Below are 17,804 nucleotides of genomic sequence, written 5' to 3'. Positions count from 1 at the left end.
CAGAAAGGAATGAGGCCAAGGAATAAAGGCAGGACCCACCAGGCACTGCAGGAATGTCAACACCACCTCATGATCCATTGTGTAGAAAGCAGCTGAGAAATCTAGTAGTAGCAGCATGGAGACCTGGGAATAGATCCTCCAGTCCACCGGAACATCATGCCACTTTTGCAACTCCCTAATCCTGGGGCTGGCCAGGGGCCAGTTCAGCCGCTGGTTCAGCCCTCTGCACCACTTAGACCAGACACAGAGCGTCTCTAAATTGCACCCAGCTGTCTATGATCCCAAGAAGGCATTCCAGCAGCAGGGAATGCAGAGGAGCATTGGCTATTGAGAGTGACATAAAGGGGCCAGAGTGAGGCAGAGAATCTTGACCATTGGTTTTTATCCATCAACAGGAGAAGATCACTGACCAACATGACAGTGCTGTACTCAGGTTAGAACCCAATCTGGCAAGGGATGTTAGATAACAGTTAATAATTGAGCTTTAGTCTGTCTTTGCACACCGCCCTGATCTGTGTTGTACACTCTCTTTGGCTGTAGCTGGAGATCTGACCCATGATATTTATGCAAATCTGCTGGGATACATTATGAATGGTGCATTTTTTAGACAGCTGAGTAAAACAGCAATAGGTATTTCTTCACTGTCATGGTAGGTTTATGCTTTGACCAATCAATTTTCACGATAATTTTGCAAGGCTAAAGTAGTAAATTTCCAAGTGTTGTGTCATTTATTGACTTACATAAACACAGAATCTACACAGCAGAGCCAAGTTTATTCAGCGATATCCACAAAAGTTACAGTAAAGTCACTCCTGTGGGAAGGAGAGGGAGGGAAATCAAATGTATGTACTATTCTCTTCATCTGACTTGTTAAAACCAATTACTCATTCTTGAACAGAAATGTTATTACCCTTTCTTCCAAGATAATATTAACATTCCCTCAAAACCTGTCGGCCCTAGCACATCTGTATTTTCCAATGTGATAGGTAACTCTTACTCCTGGTATTCTGGGGAGAGCCACTAGCATATGTCAGCTTTATTCTTTAAAGCATATGTTTACTTAAGTAATATTTTAAAACATAATCTACTTAGACTGTAAACTTTTTGGGATAGGGACCACATTTTTATTTTGTGTTTGTACAGTACCTAGCACAACAGGTCCGCAACTGAGGCTTACAGGAGATACCACAATACAAATAAAATAATAATAAATTAATTATAATAACAATTACTAATAAAAGAACTAATAAGCTATTTCCTGAAAGAAAAGAATAATTAATTATAGAAGGGGGAAAAAAAACTAATTACCTCAATGGACCCTGGTTCTACTTTGACTATTTCTCCTGTGCTGTTGTCATTGCTAAGACTCGGTGGGCTGCGTGAAGCTAGCTTTTTCTCTTCCTTTAAGGCATGCTCCAAAAGTTTCTTATTCAAGATCCTGGCAGCATTTTCTGTAAGTGTATACCCCGGAGGAGCAGATAAATCCTGCCTGACACTTGTTGCCTCAGACTCTTCTTCCTTTTCCATCTCTGCACCCAAACGGAGAGGACTGGGTGACCGGTCACGGGCACTTGTACACATTTCCTGCATGGGCCCCAGTTCTGATCTGGGTTCTGCTGACCTAGATCGGCTGCTAGACCTGGCACATTTTTGGAGGGTCTCTTGAACAACAGGGGTATGGTCAATAATATTGAACAAACTGGAGAGGCCATCATTGATGGTGGTATGAACTGGGCTCTCCCTTGTAGTAGTTGACCTAGCCCAAGCAGACTCACTGAATCCTTTCTGAGGCGTGCCTGGTAAAGTCCGGTTATTTGGCTGATCTGTTTTTGGAAGGATTTTTCTTTGTAATTTTGGAGAACCATATTTGGGAGAACAGCATGTGCGTTCAAACTTGGCCTGGACCTTTTCGATGGCAGGGGCTACCTGCCTGCTCCTTAAGCTTCTTGATGGTGATGAGATTGGTGTGGAGCCCCCCTTTGGTGTCAGACACTTGTGTGGACTGCTGGTGATGCTGCGCAAGGTTTCTGTCTGCAAGCCAACACTGATCGTCTGGGTGGTCTGTGTCCCTGTAGTTCTTATACCATTGGTTTGACATGCCATGTCCTTAAACTGAGGCTCTGCTGAATTAGAACGTATTGCATTTCTGACAGAGTAAGCTACCTCCTTCATATCGTCACTCATGTTCTTGGACAGCTCCAGGCTCTGCAAGGATGAGGCAAAACCCACAGCAGTGCAAATAGGATGCTCAATAGGATGAAGACGACTTTCCAAAAAATCTTTATGGTGTTTGGTGAGATCACAAGACCATCTCCCAAACACATCTGAGGAAGCACCTTTTGTCTCACCCACACTCCCTTTAGCTTTGGTCACAGAAAACAAAAAGTCTGGCTCAACCTGTTTTTTCCCTCCATTACCAGCTATCGCTGAGTTATCAAGCCTACGGATAACTGGCGGACTGTGAAAGACCTTAACCCCCATTTTTTCTGTTACAACGTGACTCCTCAGTGGTTGCTTCTGGCAGGGCTCTAGGCTTGTCATGGTATTGGTTGTCATAGTAACACTGGTGGTAAGGTACCATGATGATGCTTGGAATGGATCTGAAGTTGAATCACTTCTTACTTTCCCATTTTCTGTCCTTTCTGCCCAGGCTTCTGCAGGCTTTTCTGTAACCCCACTATGGATCCTGGTGTTACTATAATCCCAGTTTTTGTTGAACTCTTCAATGTATTTCAGATCATCAGGGGACAGAGGAGGAGTTATATCCTCCTTACTACTAGATGAAGGCAAGGTCTTTTCAGGAAGGAATGGAGAAATATCCATCAAACGCTGGAATTCTGACATGGAGGAAACAGACACTGCCCTGAGGGGAAAAAACCAAAACATAAATTAAATAATTGAAAACCCTTATAGAAATATTTCTGCTTTAAAACAGAGGGAAAATTAATCCAAATCACCAGCTCACATTCAAAATCTATTTATTAAAAGTTCCCTTTATTGCTTTTTGAATTGCTGCATAATGCAAACATTTTCTCAAGAACTACTGCTTGGTAAAGGTTTAAAATATGCAGCTTTAGAACAGGTTTTCAATATATATTATCCATGAAAAATGTATCTTTACAACACTATGACACACATTTGTAAGGCTGAAAATAGCAGAAAAGTACAAAGAGAGGTGCTGAGTATCCTTAACTTTCAGTGAAGCCAGTGAGACTTCACAGCTGATGCTTGGGATCAGGCCTAGAGGCTGTCATATTTAACTAGTTCGGTGAGTTCAGCTTATGCTGCAACTTGATGAAAGTGAATATGAGTGGTTAGAGAAACTATGAGAAATTTCGAAGAATTCTTGGGTTTCCATAAAGTTCGTTAGTTTATACAATTTAAAGCATCTAATTGAATCTTCCTATTACTTGACTGTAAGGAATATTGTAAAACACTGGAACCTTTCTAGATCAGTGGTTTTCAACCTGTGGTCCATGGAACCATGGGTCCGCAGACTATGTATAGGATTTCCAAAGGGGTCTGCACCTCCATTTGAAATTTTTTATGAGTCCACAAATGAAAAAAGGTTGGAAACCACTGTTCTAGATAAAAGGGACTATATAAAAATGTAAATCACCATAATTATCTATTGAAACCCAATGAGCAAACTCAAACTAGATAAGCCTCCCAGGATTTTAAAAAGTGATGAGATTTATAGAGTAGTGTTATAGTGGTTTAAAAAAATCTGTTGTGAATTTTTAATCAAGACTAGGGCCAGATTCAATGTTGGCATATGTTGCAGCTCTGCTAACTTCAGATGTAAATCTACTTACACCAAGGCTTAATTTGGCCCAATTTAGTCAAGAAAGAGTAGGACCATACTGATTACTCTCTGAGTAAATCCACTAATCTGGTTCCAAGGCAGCAAAGCTATATACTACCCTTGTTCAGGGCTTGTGGCAAAGCCCAAAATCTCATCAGCTAGATGTTTGGTGCTTTTCCTGTCAGCTTTACTCACCTTTGAAGATTTCCCTTGTGCGTTTCTTCTTCCTGGAAAAAAAAAACCCTAGTTATTTCTGAACCTTTACAGAGGACATAATAGCAATATTTTGCACTTGTGGGGTATTTTGTTATTTGTCTCTGGGTAGTTCCACAAATTCTTGAAAATTCTTTTTCAAAACGACAGACTTCTTCCTGGATAGGGTATTTGTAAGGGGTATGTGTGGATATTCTTTCTTTAATACACATGTATGAATGCTGTCAATCCCAGTAGAATCAATAGGATCACTCATATCAGAGATTATCCCCCAAACCTAAAGCATTCTTAAATGTTTATAGTCCAAGTTATCACAGAGGACAATGAACTTTAAATGACCTTTCTCCACAATTAAAAATTCAAGTTCTGTATCACATCTGCATGAGTGACTTTGCTCTTTGGATCTTATCTGTTTTATATCAGAGACCTAGCTGTGCTGAGATAAGAGACAAAAATGTAGTCCTTTGAAATAGAGATTTCATTACAAATTCTCTAGGCACTAACAAATGGTACCAGTTTAAACTCATTAAACTAGTTATATTAAATATGTGGGAAGACTATTACTTGTTTCATAAGGAAATACCTACAGATAGCTCACAGGATTAAGATGCTGTTACAGCAATTATTCCCTAGTGACAATTTCCATAATCAGCTTTTTTAAGCTCATACTTTCCTGATGCAGTTGGTCTAGAGCTATTGCTTTAACTATTTAGATTTCTAATAAATTATACAAAATACAAGCTAGGTAACAAAAATGTACAAGTTCAGTAACAAAAAACTTTTAGTATTAATGGCTTTAATTTGACCCCATGAAAACAAGCACTTTATCCAAGAACAATACTACTCCTAAAAGTGACTAGTCAAAAACAGCACCCTTTGATTCAAGAAATCTCATTCCTGTACATATCCTCAGTTGTATCTGAGGACTAGGTGCCTGATTCTCCATTCACTTACACTGGGGTCAAGGAATGGAGAATCAGGCCCTATGTTTTTACTGCAAAGCCAATGCAGCTAAGAAAGAGTATTTTGTGTGTGTGTGTGCATGATCAACAGAGCTGTTTATTAAGCTCCAATCAGTTACCTAAGGAAACCTGCTGAGGAAAATGAGTTTGTACAAGTTTCACTAAAGCATAATTTGAAAACAAGGAGGCTGAACAAAAGTCACTGAGGGCCTAATTTTACATGAAGAACTTTTATTAATGGCAGCGAAGTGTGAAAATGGGGAGCGGGATCCAAAACCACTTGACTCACAGAACTGAGCGCTGAGGTTACAGTACTCGAAATAGGAAAAAATATTTTTTGCTTGTAATCTGAGCATATGTGAAATGAGCCACTCAGAGAAAATAAACAGGGAACCCCACCACAACAGCTATATAGTTACATTTTTTCCCGCCGAGGAAAATTAAATACTGTATGTGTGTACATGTGCAAACCCCCCCCCCACACAAGCATTTAAAATATCAGAAAGATATTCTTATATTTCCTAAATCATTTATCCTTCTTCCTGTTCCTTCCAACCAGCCTTATGCTCCGATGGTCTGTTAAGCAACAATTTAATTGCTGCCATGAGATCACATTTTGAATACCTTTAAATTTTTTTAAGAGAGGCTTGGCACTATTTTCCACAAGCTTCGAAAACCGAACTGAAGTTACATGGTGAAGCCAAATAGCTTTGTGAGGTAAAATAGGGGGCTCATGGTTTGACTTGCCTAACAAACATGTTTCCAGAATGGCCGAATTGCAAAAGCAGCCTCTATATACGTGCTTGCATTTTTGGATGTGAAAATTTCTGTTCACCTGTTAGCTACGATTTGTACACACAAACAGCATTTACATGCTCAAAACAGTATTCAGATGTTTAACTGCCTGACCTATGAATACAAATCTGAGTTTTCAGGAATGCAGAAAGTTGTCTGTTATAAAACCTGCAATTTGAAAACTGCAAACAATATAGAAGCTGTTGTTGATGATTCACCCGTCTTTTCAAGATCTGTTGCATGTTTGTTTTGTAATATCAATAACATGCAAAGAGAGACTAAGAAGGAAGATTTTAATTCTTTGGTGCATCAGTACATTTGTAATTTGAAATGAGATAGTAAACTGTACAGTTGTGGCACCTAACAGTTTCCTAGAGATCACCAATATAATACACCTCTACCCCAATATAACGCTGTCCTCGGGAGCCAAAAAATCTTACTGCATTATAGGTGAAACCATGTTATATTGAACTTGCTTTGATCCACCGGAGTGCGCAGCCCTGCCTCCCCAGAGCGCTGCTTTACCGCGTTATATCCGAATTTGTGTTATATTGGGTCGTGTTATATCGGGGTGGAGGTGTATGTAGTTTTGCATGCAGGTTTGTCTCAGCCTAAAGCAGTGGTTCCCAAACTTTAACAACCCGTGAACCCCTTTCACTAAAATGTCAAGTCTCACGAACCCCCTCCTAAAAACAAATATTTCCCAGGATTTTCTCCTTTACTGGAGTATAAATTATAAAAGCAGTGATCTTGGAAATATAAATTTTGTTTTATGACATTTTTATTACACACTATTTATTATTAATTATTATCATTTTTATTTTTATTACATTATGAAAACGGCAACACTCTTCCAAGATCTCACTTTCGTAGCTTGTATCACTTTGAATAAGCCTATTATAAGAAAGGCTCCTATGTTTTATTAACGAGTATCAGATGTGAAACAGCAGGAAGGTATTTAAGAAGCCAACTCAAAGAGTTCCTCCTACACAAGCATTCAGGTCTTGAGCAGTCCAGGTAAACAACACACGTTACAACAAAGCTTAAACTTGTTCTTCACTAGGGTGACCAGATGGGATGAAGAAAATATTGGGGCACATGGGGGAGGGGGGAGTCCCGCCGGCAGAGCAAAAAAAAGCGGAGTCCCACTGGCACAGCAAAAAAAACACCCAAAAACCAAACAAAAACCAACCAACCAAACAAAAAAACCACAACGGAGTCCCGGAATCTCGCCAGCAGAGAGAGGGGGAAAAAAAAGAAAAGAAAAAAAACAGAGTCCCGGAGTCCCACCGGCAGAGAGAGAGAGAGAGAGAAAATGTCTAGTCACCCTATTCTTCACAATAATTTTAAAAACAATTCTAGCTGCCTATTTAATTTTAAAAACAGCAAAAAATATCCACCTTGCTTTCCATTTCTTATAAGGAGTCTTGAAGTTTAAATCTCCTCAGTGTGATAGATATGCTAGCTTTGAGCTGCTTAGCTCTTGGAAGTCCAGGGGCTCCGGGCTGATGGCCCCATGCTGCCCAGGGTCCCGAGGGACAGCTCTGTCCACCATTAGGTAATTTTTTCCTGAGACCCCCTGAAACGTTTCGCGAGCCCCCAAGGGTTCACGTACCCTAGTTTGGGAACCACTGGCCTAAAGTAATTAAAAAGTATTGTTTCTGATGGAAACCATGGAGGCTAACGGGATGTTACCCTGGCCTGCTATAAAGTGATCTCATTGGGTCAAATCCTGGGTCTATTGAAGTCAACTGGAGTTTTGCTACCATCTTCATTGAGGCCTGGATTCCACCCATTGTGTCCTGATCATTTCCCTCATCACTGCCCTTTGTTATGAGACTCTGGAACTCCCTGGATTTTATGCTGAGGTATCAGAGCAAGGGACTTTTAAAGATCAACAGTTACTTAGGACTCCTTCATATCCTTTCTAAACAATCAACATTACCTCTTAATAGCACTTACTGTTTTACTGATGTTAAATGGCACTTTAAGATGGTTTCTGACAGTAAAATTGTTTGACCTGAGCACCTGTCAAAATAGAGCTCCTGCCCCTTTTAAAACAGGAAGAGCTTTAAATCCTTGTAACTCCTTGCATAATCAAAAGTAAACAATGATCCATTTCTAACTCTTCAACTCATTCCCCTGGCCCAAGGATCAGGAAATTCTTACGGGCCTTCTGGTTTCTTTAGACTGGCTAACCTCCAATTATATCCAGTGACCAACACCAACCCAGTCAGCTCATAACAAGGGGCAATGTTAAAATTCAATCAGGGTACGTCTACACTACGGGATTATTCTGATTTTACATAAACTGGTTTAGTAAAACAGATTGTATAAAATCGAGTGCACGCGGCCACACTAAGCACATTAATTCGGTGGTGTGCGTCCACGGTCCGAGGCTAGCATCGATTTCTGGAGCGTTACACTGTGGGTAGCTATTCCGTAGCTATCCCATTGTTCCCGCAGTCTCCCCCGCCCCTTGGAATTCTGGGTTGAGATCCCAGTGCCTGATGGGGCAAAAATCATTGTCGTGGGTGGTTCTGGGTAAATGTCGTCAGTCACTCCTTCCTCTAGGAAAGCAACGGCAGACAATCATTTCACGCCCTTTTTCCCTGGATTGCCCTGGCAGACGCCATAGCATGGCAACCATGCAGCCTGTTTTGCCTTTTGTCACTGTCACCGTATGTGTACTAGATGCCGCTGACAGAGGCGATTCAGCAGCAATACACAGCAGCATTAATTTGCTTTTGCATGATAGCAGAGATGGTTATCAGCTGTTCTGTACCATCTGCTTCCATTGTAAATTGACAATGAGATGATGGTTACCAGTCCTTCTGTACTGTACTCTCTGCTGCTATCATAGGTGACCCTGGCTGAGGTCGGCCGGGGGCACAAAAGACAAAAATGGGAATGACTCCCCGAGTCAATCCCTCCTTTATGGTATCTAAAAATAGAATCAGTCCTGCCTAGAGTATGGGGCAAGTGTACTAGAGAACCAGTGTATCAGAGAACCAGAAAGCACAGCCGCTCCGTGTCAGATCCTGCAGAAATGATGAGCTGCATGCCATTCACAGGGGGTGCCCCTGCAACAACCCCACCTGTTGCTTCCCTTCTCCCCCAGCCTTCCTGGGCTACCGTTGCAGTGTCCCCCCATTTGTGTGATGAAGTAATAAAGAATGCAGGAATAAGAAACAGTGACTTGTTAGTGAGATAAAATGAGGGGAAGGCAGCCTCCAGCTGCTATGATAGTCCAGACAGGACAGCAGTGTGGGGGAGAGGAGCCCCGCATCCCGCTGCTATGATAGTCCAGGCAGTACAGAATCTGTTCTTTACACATGAAGGGCGGGGGCTGATGGAGCTCAGCCCCCTGTTGCTATGATGAAGACAGTTACCAGCTGTTCTGTACCATCTACTGGGAATGACCAGGAGTTTTTTACCCAGCCAACCTCAACTGAAGCCAGCCATGAGGACGGATACCAGTCCTTCTGCACTGCACCATCTGCCACAAGGCTGATGATGATGACAGATATCAGTCATACTGCACCATCTGCCACCAGGGAGGGGGAAAGAGGATATTACAATTCACTGCCGCAGCATCGCGTCTACCAGCAGCATTCAGTAGACATAGGGTGACATTTAAAAGAGTCAAGAGATTATTTTTTTCCCTTTTACTTCTGGGGGTAGGTGGATTGGGGGGTAAATTGACGAGCTATGCCCTGAACCACCCCGGACAATGTGTTTGACCCTACAGGCATTGGGAGCTCAGCCAAGAATGCAAATGCTTTTCGGAGACTGCAGGAACTGTGGGATAGCTAGAGTCCTCAGTCCCCCCTCCCTCCCTCCATGAGCGTCCATTTGATTCTTTGGCTTTCCGTTACGCTTGTCACGCAGCAGTGTGCTGAGTCCCTGCTGTGCCCTCTGTCTGGAGATTTTTTTAAAATGCTTTGGAATTTCGTCTTCTGTAACGGAGCTCTGATAGAACAGATTTGTCTGCCCATACAGCGATCACATCCGTACGGTCCATGCTGGAGCTCTTTTTGGATTTGGGACTGCTGATCGGAGCTCCACACTGGGCAAACAGGAAATGATATTCAAAAGTTCGCGGGGCTTTTCCTGTCTACCTGGCCACTGCATCCGAGTTCAGATTGCTGTCCAGAGCGGTCACAGTGGTGCACTGTGGGATACCGCCCGGAGGCCAATACCGTCGATTTGCAGCCACACTAACCCTAATTCGATATGGTAATACCGATATTAGCACTACTCCTCTCGTCGGGGAGGAGTACAGAAACCAGTTTAAAGAGCCCTTTATATCGATATAAAGGGCCTCTTAGTGTGGACGGGTGCGGCGTTAAATCGGTTTAACGCTCCTAAAATCGGTTTAAACGCGTAGTGTAGACCAGGCCTCAAACTCACCACCAAATTACTGCAAGCAGTGTCTAATAAAGCCTCCCCCTTCACATAGCATGACAGCTATATTGATTACAGTATAATTGAAAACATGATAGGAAAAAACAAACATACTTCAGTTAAGCAAGGCAAGAACTTCTCCCGCTCCAATCTCTGAGGCCGAGGCTCATCAGATTCATCAGGAGAATCAAGAGACAATGAATCGAGAAAGAGGTTTTCTGTGGCAGTGCACCTATCACTTTCCTTCAGCTTCGACAGTGACTGATCATCAAACTGTATGGCATCTGAATCAGAATAGGACCTTGCCCCCATTGGATGAGGCACATGAAGGTTTCCCTGGGTTGAAAATGGACGAAGGCTACTCTCCTTCTGGTCACAAAGAATGCTCTCTCCTTTTCGTGTGCTCACTTCTTTTTGAAGCTGAAAAAAGAACAAATTAAAATTGAAGTTAGCATGGATTATTTGCAGTAGCTCAACACCTCTGTCTTTTCGGTAGAGCTTGGCCTTCTAAGACTTTGGCCCTTCATTGTGGGCTTTGCTGCTCAGGGAAGTTTCATTTCACTTGACAACTTCCAAAATATTCAAGAGAAGTGAACAGGTTTATACCATTCACTGAGTGTACGATGCAGAGAATGAGGGATTCTACAATAGGGAAAATGCAGTGTCTTACCACGTGAGGACACCTGAATGCAAGGGACCAGAGAAAAAGTGGAGGAAAATCCACATCGAGTGCCAAACCCATGTACATTTTCAACAATATTTGATTCTGCATTGCAGCTTGCAATTAGCTCTCCACAAACCACATATTTAGAACTTAATAATTTTAACTGGTTAATTGCGAAAATTATATTATTTGCCAAAATTCAGAAATTATTAAAGGGATCAAACCAAAAGAAATTTTTTTTTACATTACTATAACAGTATTTGGAACAGAACAAATAGAACAGGATACAAAATAAAGGTTTTCAGCAATCAAAGACTGACATGGAGCCAAGAAACTCAGGAATTTCCTTGGAAGCAATCCAGACATGGCATTCAGAAGAAAGTAGTCTTAGGGTACATTGACACTTCAAGCTGGACATGTAATTCCCAGCTCAAGTAGACATACCTGCACTAGGTCTGATTGGGCTAGTGTGCTAAGAATAGCAGGGTAGCCATGGAGGTGAATGTGGTTAGCTGTTCTGACTGTGATCCCACCTGAGTCAGTAGGAACATATGTGAGGTGGTTAGCCTCTCCTGCTGCCCACATCACCATGGCTACCCTGCCATTTTTAGGGTACATCTTCTCAAGCTGGATATGATACCTCCAATTTGAAGTGTGGATGTACCTTCAGTTTGGACCTCAGCGTATCACTGCTTGGCTCTGATGAAACTAGTACTACAGTATGTGTTCGTCTCCAAATAGGGAGCTGTTCCCAAGATTCTGAAATCTTGTCCTTTGTGTTTTTAAATGCTCTTTTTTTTAAAAAAAAACAAACCAACCACTATTTGAAATCTGAATTTTAAAAAAAGCAAGGCAAAGGGCTTGTCTACACTGACAGCGCGGCAGTTGTAGCTGCGTCACTGTAACATTTAGTGAAGATGCTGCCTACGCTGAAAGAAGAGCTTCTCCCATCATCATATGTATTCCACCTCCCCGAGAGGCAGTAACTATGTTGATAGGAGAAATCCTCCCATTAACTTAGCGCTGTCTACATCGGCATTTTCCACACCCCTGAGCAATGCAGTTATACCGACATAAATTCATAGTGTAGACCAGGGCAAAGTCTGGAGTTAATATCGTATGTTCATAAAGTGTAAGGCCAAAAGGGATCAGTAGAACATCTAATCTGACCTCCTGCATAACACAGGTCCTTAAATGTCACACAGTTCCCCTGTATTTAAATTTCTCTCACTACCATATCCCAAAGAAATGTAATTATAAGCTCCAGGAGTGTTCTGGAGTTCCACCAAAATAATCATGATTGTCTTCTGACTCAATAATATAAGGGCTGCCCCTTTTTAGCAATCTCCAGTCTACACTCTAGATCTAAACGGTGAAAATTCCTTTTAACAAAGGATTAGAGCTAGATTTTCAAAACTACGTGGAACTACTGAATGGCTAAAAACCACAAGGTGAGCATACTACAGGATTGTCAGAAAGCTAGTTAAGGAATTAGGCATGCAAGGCATGTTCAGAGAAGGTGCATATTTGCATGAGAACCATTAGAATGACTAGTTCTGTACTTCTCAAAAATGGACGGGGAATGGGTGGAGCCACAAATATGGATGAAGTAATGACATTTTAAAAAATGAATAGCGTAGGCAACTTTAATTGCAGTTGTAACTATAACACGACTAAAAATGATATTTTTAAAAACAAGGAATGCCAGCAGGAATGTCACTAGTAACTCATATTTGCTGCTAAAACTGCCTGAAAAGGTTTGGATAAGAAGGCTCTTTAGGAAGTCCATGAGGCTATAAGCTACAGGTGGAATTCATCAGGTAGGAACAGAGTACTGGGTATGTAATATTCAATGGAGGACTTCAAGATTAAAAAGTTTTTAATGCACGTGTGAATAAAAAAGAAATTTTGGAGCTCAGTGAGTGAATTTGAGATGACGAATACCGAAATTCCATACAGCGCCTGTCGTGTCAAAAAATCTTTCTGTATCAGATCCTAAGGTTCTTAATTTTTACTTGGGCAAAATTCTCATTGAAATAGAGGGAGTTCTGCTTATTCATAATTTTCAAAACCAGAAGGAACCACTGTGATCGTCCAGTCTGACCTTCTGTATAGCACAGGCTATAGGCCTTTCCCAATATAATTCCTAGAGCATAACTTTTAGAAACACATTCAATCTAGATTTAAAAATTGCCAGTGATGGAGAATCTACCATTACACTTGATAAACTGTTCCAATGATTAATTACTCTCACTTATTAATGCATGCCCTTATTTCCAGTCTGAATATTGCATCATACCTGCTAGACTGAAGGGCCCTATGATGGGGTATACAAACCCCTCACTGGGCAATAAAGGGTTAAGGAGCTAGTCTTGGCTCAGTCAGCCCCACCACAACTGCAAGAGATGCACAGACTGGAGGAGGAGGAGGTAAAGGGATGCAGAACAGCTCACTTGGGGGCAGAGCCTGGAAGAGAGCAGATATGCACCTTGCAGCTCCACCACTGATAGGGCCCTGGGTTGGGACGTGGTGGAGTTGGGCGAGTCCACGCCCCCCTGCCACCGCACCCTGGGGATGGCCGACTCCCAGCCATAGGCCAGGAGGCCTGTGTGGACCTACCGTCCATTGAGCTAGGAGGCTAGACTCCCAGGTGCTCATCCTTCCGGAGCCCCTAGACCGTGTGGGTGCTCAGCCCTACCGGAACCCCAAGATGTGTGTATTTGCTGGCTGCCTTAGCCCACATGCTGAGGCTAAAGCTTGCCCTCCGCTCTGCCCCGCCAGGGACTAGGGCTCTAGACTGTGTGTATTTGCTGGCTGCCTTGGCCAGGAGGCTTAGGCTACAGCCTGCTCCCTGCTGGGCCCCACCCAAAGGGCTAGGGCTCCAGACTGCTAATTACTGTCAGCCCCAGCTGAGGGGCTGCTCAGTGTGCTGCCCTGCCCAAGGTGGAGAAAAGGGCACCAGACCGTTATTGATTGTTAGATGGGCCCGGAACTATAGACTATTTACGGCTCGGCCTGCCAGTCCGACCTCAGCCTGAGGGCTACTGCCCAATAAAATGAGGCAGAGTGGCCTCCCTCCCCACTGAAGACCGAGGGATCACTACACCCACGAAGATATTTATTGACTACAATCAAATCACCACCTTCTCTTTGTTAAACTAAACATATTGAGCTCCTTGAATCTATCACTAGGAGGTGTGTTTTCTAATCCTTCCTTTAATCATTCTTGTGCCTCTTCTCTGAACCCTCTCTAACTTATCAACATCCTTCTTGAACTATGAACACCAGAACTGGACATAGTATTCTAGCAGCAGACATGCCAGTGCCAAATATAGGGGTAAAATATCTTCTTTACTTCTACTCAAGATTTCCTTGTTTATGCATCCAAGGATCACAAAAGCCCTTTGGCCATAGTACCACACTGGAATCTTGTGTTCGGCTGATTATCCATCATGATCCCCAAATCTTTTTCAGAGTCACTGTTTCCCAGGATAGAGTCCCCCATCCTCAAAGTATGGCCTACATTCTTTCTTCCTGGATGTATACATTTATAGTTAGCCATATTAAAACACATACTGTTTGCTTGCACCCAGCTTACCAAGCGATCCCAATTGCTCTGAATCAATGACCTGTCCTCTTTATTTGCCACTCCTCCGATTTTTGTGTCATCTGCAATCTTTATCAGTGCTGATCTTATGTTTTCTTCCAGGTCATTGATAAAAATGTTAAATATCATAGGGACCCCACTAGAAACACATCCACTCAATGATGATTCCCTGTTTGCAATTACATTCTGAGAGCTAACAGTTAAGACAGTTTTTAATCTATTCAGCTGTGCCATGTTAATTTTTTGAATCTACTTTTAAAATTTAAACTAAATCTAGTTTTTTTAAATCAAAATTTTGGGTGGTATCAAATCAAATGCCTTACAGAACTCTAAGTATATTACATCAAGACAATTCCCTTTATCAACCAAACTTGTAATCTCATAAAAAAAATATATATATATATATATATATCAGGTTAGTTTGACAGGATCTATTTTCCATTAATCCATGCTGATTGGCATTAATTATATTATTTTCTTTTAATTCTTTATTATTTGAGTCCACTCTATTATCTTGCCAAGGAGTGATGTCAGACTGGCTGTCCTATAATTACTCAGGTCATCTCATTTATCCTTTTTAAATACTGGCAAAAAATTAGCTTTCTTCCAGTCTTCTGAAACTTCCCTGGTGTTCCACAACTTATTGAAAATCAACATTCATGATCCAGTGACCTCCTCAGCCATCTCTTTTTAAACTCTTGGATGCAAGTTCTCTGGACCTGCTGTTTTAAAAATGTCTGACTTTAGTAGCTGCCATTTAACATCCTCCTTAGATACTAGTGGAATGGAAATTGTTATCATCAGCATATATATGACATCATCTATTTTTTCCCCAAGTACAGAACAGAAATATTTATTGAACACTTCTACCTTTTTTGCATTTATATTGATAATTCTGTCATTTCCATCTAGTAATGGACCAATACCATTGAGTAAGAACTGAATAAAAATTGAATAAAATTTCGGGATTTGGGTAATTTTATAGGACATCTCTAACAACTTCATTTACAGTAACTAACGTAGGGATTCAATTGTAAGGAGAAATAATTATTACATATTTTTTCCTTTTCCTTGTACACATGTCCAGTTGCAAACCCTACATGATTTTCATATGCCTTTCTAATACTACCTGTCTTTGGAGCTGTATGACAAATCAATATGGTTTACTGGATTAGCCTATAAATGTTAAACAACTGAAATGAAGATAAATGATAAGATGACATTCAGTAAAGACAAGTGCAAAGTATTACACTTCGGAAGGAAAAATCAAATGCACAACTGTAAAATGGGGAATAACTGGCTAGGCAGCAGTACTGTGGAAAAGGATCTGGGGGGGTATAGTAGAGTACAAATTGAATATCAGTCAACAACGCAGTGCAGCTGAAAAAACCCGAAATGCCATTCTGGGGTGTATTAACAGGAGTGTCAGATGTAAGATACAGAGTAGTTGTTGGGCTCTATTCAGCACTGGTGAGGCCTCAGCTGAAGTACTTTGTCCAATTTTGGGCACCATAGTTTAAGCAAGATATGAACAAACTGGAGTGAGTCCAGAAGAGAGCAACAAAAATGATAAGAGCTTTGGAAAACATGGCCTATGAGGAGAGGGTAAAAGCACTGGGCATGTTTAGTCTTGAGAAGAGAAGGCTGAAGGAGGACATAAGAGTCTTCAAATATATACAAGATTTTCATAAAGAGGATTGTGATCAACTGTTCTCCATGTCACTGAGGATAGAGAAAAGTAACCAGCTTAGTTTGCAGCAAGGGAGATTCAAGTTTGATATTAGAAAAAACTGTATGGTATAGTTAAGCACTGGAGTAGGCTTCCAATGGAGGCTGTAGAATCTTCATCATTGGAGGTTTTTAAGAACAGGTTAGACAAGCACCAGTCAGGGATGGTTTAATTATACTTAATACTGACTCAGCAGGGGGGATGGACTAGATCAGTGTTTCTAAACCTTTTTGATACCAGGCACTGGCTTGCTGCTTTCCTAAACTGTGGCAGGGAGATTTCAGGGACCGGCGCTAGTCCACGGACTGGTCATTGAGAAACACTGGACTAGATGACCTCTTGAACTTCCTTCCAGTTCTATATTTCTATGGTTCTGTGGAAATTAGAAATATTAGTCTAAATTTTCAAAAGTGACTAGTGATTTTGGGTGTCCAACTTGAGATACTTTAAAGGGGCCTGATTTTCAGAAAGTGCTAAAACCTCAACATCTAAAAATCATTCCACTTTAAGGTGGCTCAGGGAACACAAAACTTTTGGCACCAAACCAATCATTAGTCACTTTTCTGAAATGTTGGCAACAGTTGAAATGTTGGTATGTATACACACATGCACACTGGGAGAAGAGGGATGAAATGCTCATTTTTAGACCTACAAAGAAAAACAACTTTGAACGTAATTAATTTAAGAATTTTAAGTGCTAGGTGGTGTGATCAGGGCAAAATGAAGCTTGATATTATAATATAGGATGACGTCCCAAAGGGTAATACAGTGACAATGAAGTTGAAGAGCGAATATTTAAAAGCTGTGAAAAGAATTAGGTCACCAAGCTTTTTATGTCTGAGTAATAGTCTCATAAACTATTAAAAACAAAATATTTCATAATTTGTACGTATCTCTCTCTCTCATGTATTATGTAGGAACTATGAAGTCAGATAAGCAGAAAGCATGAGTATGAAACTTGGCAAATATGATTTTGTTATCTTCTAGATTCTATTTTCAAACATACATTCTGTTGTATTTTCTCCATGCACTGAGTGTACAGAGCAAAACAATGTAAAGAAAAGGTTTAGAGATATGCTAATTGCTTCCATATAAAGCAGAACATGACTAAGAGCTGAAAGGATATTGAACTAAAAGCCTGCAAATCTCTGGTAGTTTCCTGTCATACAGGGAAATGCTTGCTCATAAACATAGACGGCTTTGTGAATTTATATGGGCAGATAGCCATATTTTCAAAATGCTATTTTTGACTGCTCAGTCCTTTGGAAATAGGTTGATTTTATTTTGATGTTCAGAGCCGTATGTCAGAAACATACACAGAAACTTGACAACATATTTCGTGAAGATCTTCCCTATGTTGAGAAAAAGGAAGGGAATTTCTAGTCTCCTTTTTTGGGTGAAAGACAAATTTCATGTCCAAGCAGATCTGAGAGCAATTTATACAGTTTCCTTAGCAAGTCACACAGATCTAAAACATATAGTTCATGTGACTGCTCAAGTAATTTCACAAATATTGGTGTTAGAGTAAATGAAAATGCTATAAGGACTTTCCATTTACTACAGTGGATTTTGGATTAGGCCTACATTTCTTACGCAGATGCATTTAAAGCATTGCTGTAATA

The 17,804-nt window shown here is 41.1% G+C and overlaps 1 protein-coding gene across 4 annotated transcripts in view; it reads right to left on the bottom strand.

The window, feature by feature from the left end:
* The window catches only part of LOC123364713 (microtubule cross-linking factor 1-like), a 199,187-nt gene that overhangs the window by 8,372 nt on the left and 173,011 nt on the right, over window positions 1–17,804 (bottom strand). For all 4 annotated transcript variants that reach the window (XM_045007047.1, XM_045007044.1, XM_045007045.1 and 1 more), the window contains 3 exons: window positions 10,297–10,602; window positions 4,001–4,032; window positions 1,309–2,863 (listed from right to left, as the gene is read on the bottom strand). In XM_045007047.1, the coding sequence (XP_044862982.1) occupies window positions 1,309–2,863; window positions 4,001–4,032; window positions 10,297–10,602 (1,893 nt within the window). The remainder of the gene's footprint in view (window positions 1–1,308; window positions 2,864–4,000; window positions 4,033–10,296; window positions 10,603–17,804) is intronic.

Source organism: Mauremys mutica, chromosome 2 (genome assembly GCF_020497125.1).
Source record: "Mauremys mutica isolate MM-2020 ecotype Southern chromosome 2, ASM2049712v1, whole genome shotgun sequence".
NCBI lineage: Eukaryota > Metazoa > Chordata > Testudines > Geoemydidae > Mauremys > Mauremys mutica.
This window is presented reverse-complemented; position numbering and strand designations above follow the sequence as displayed.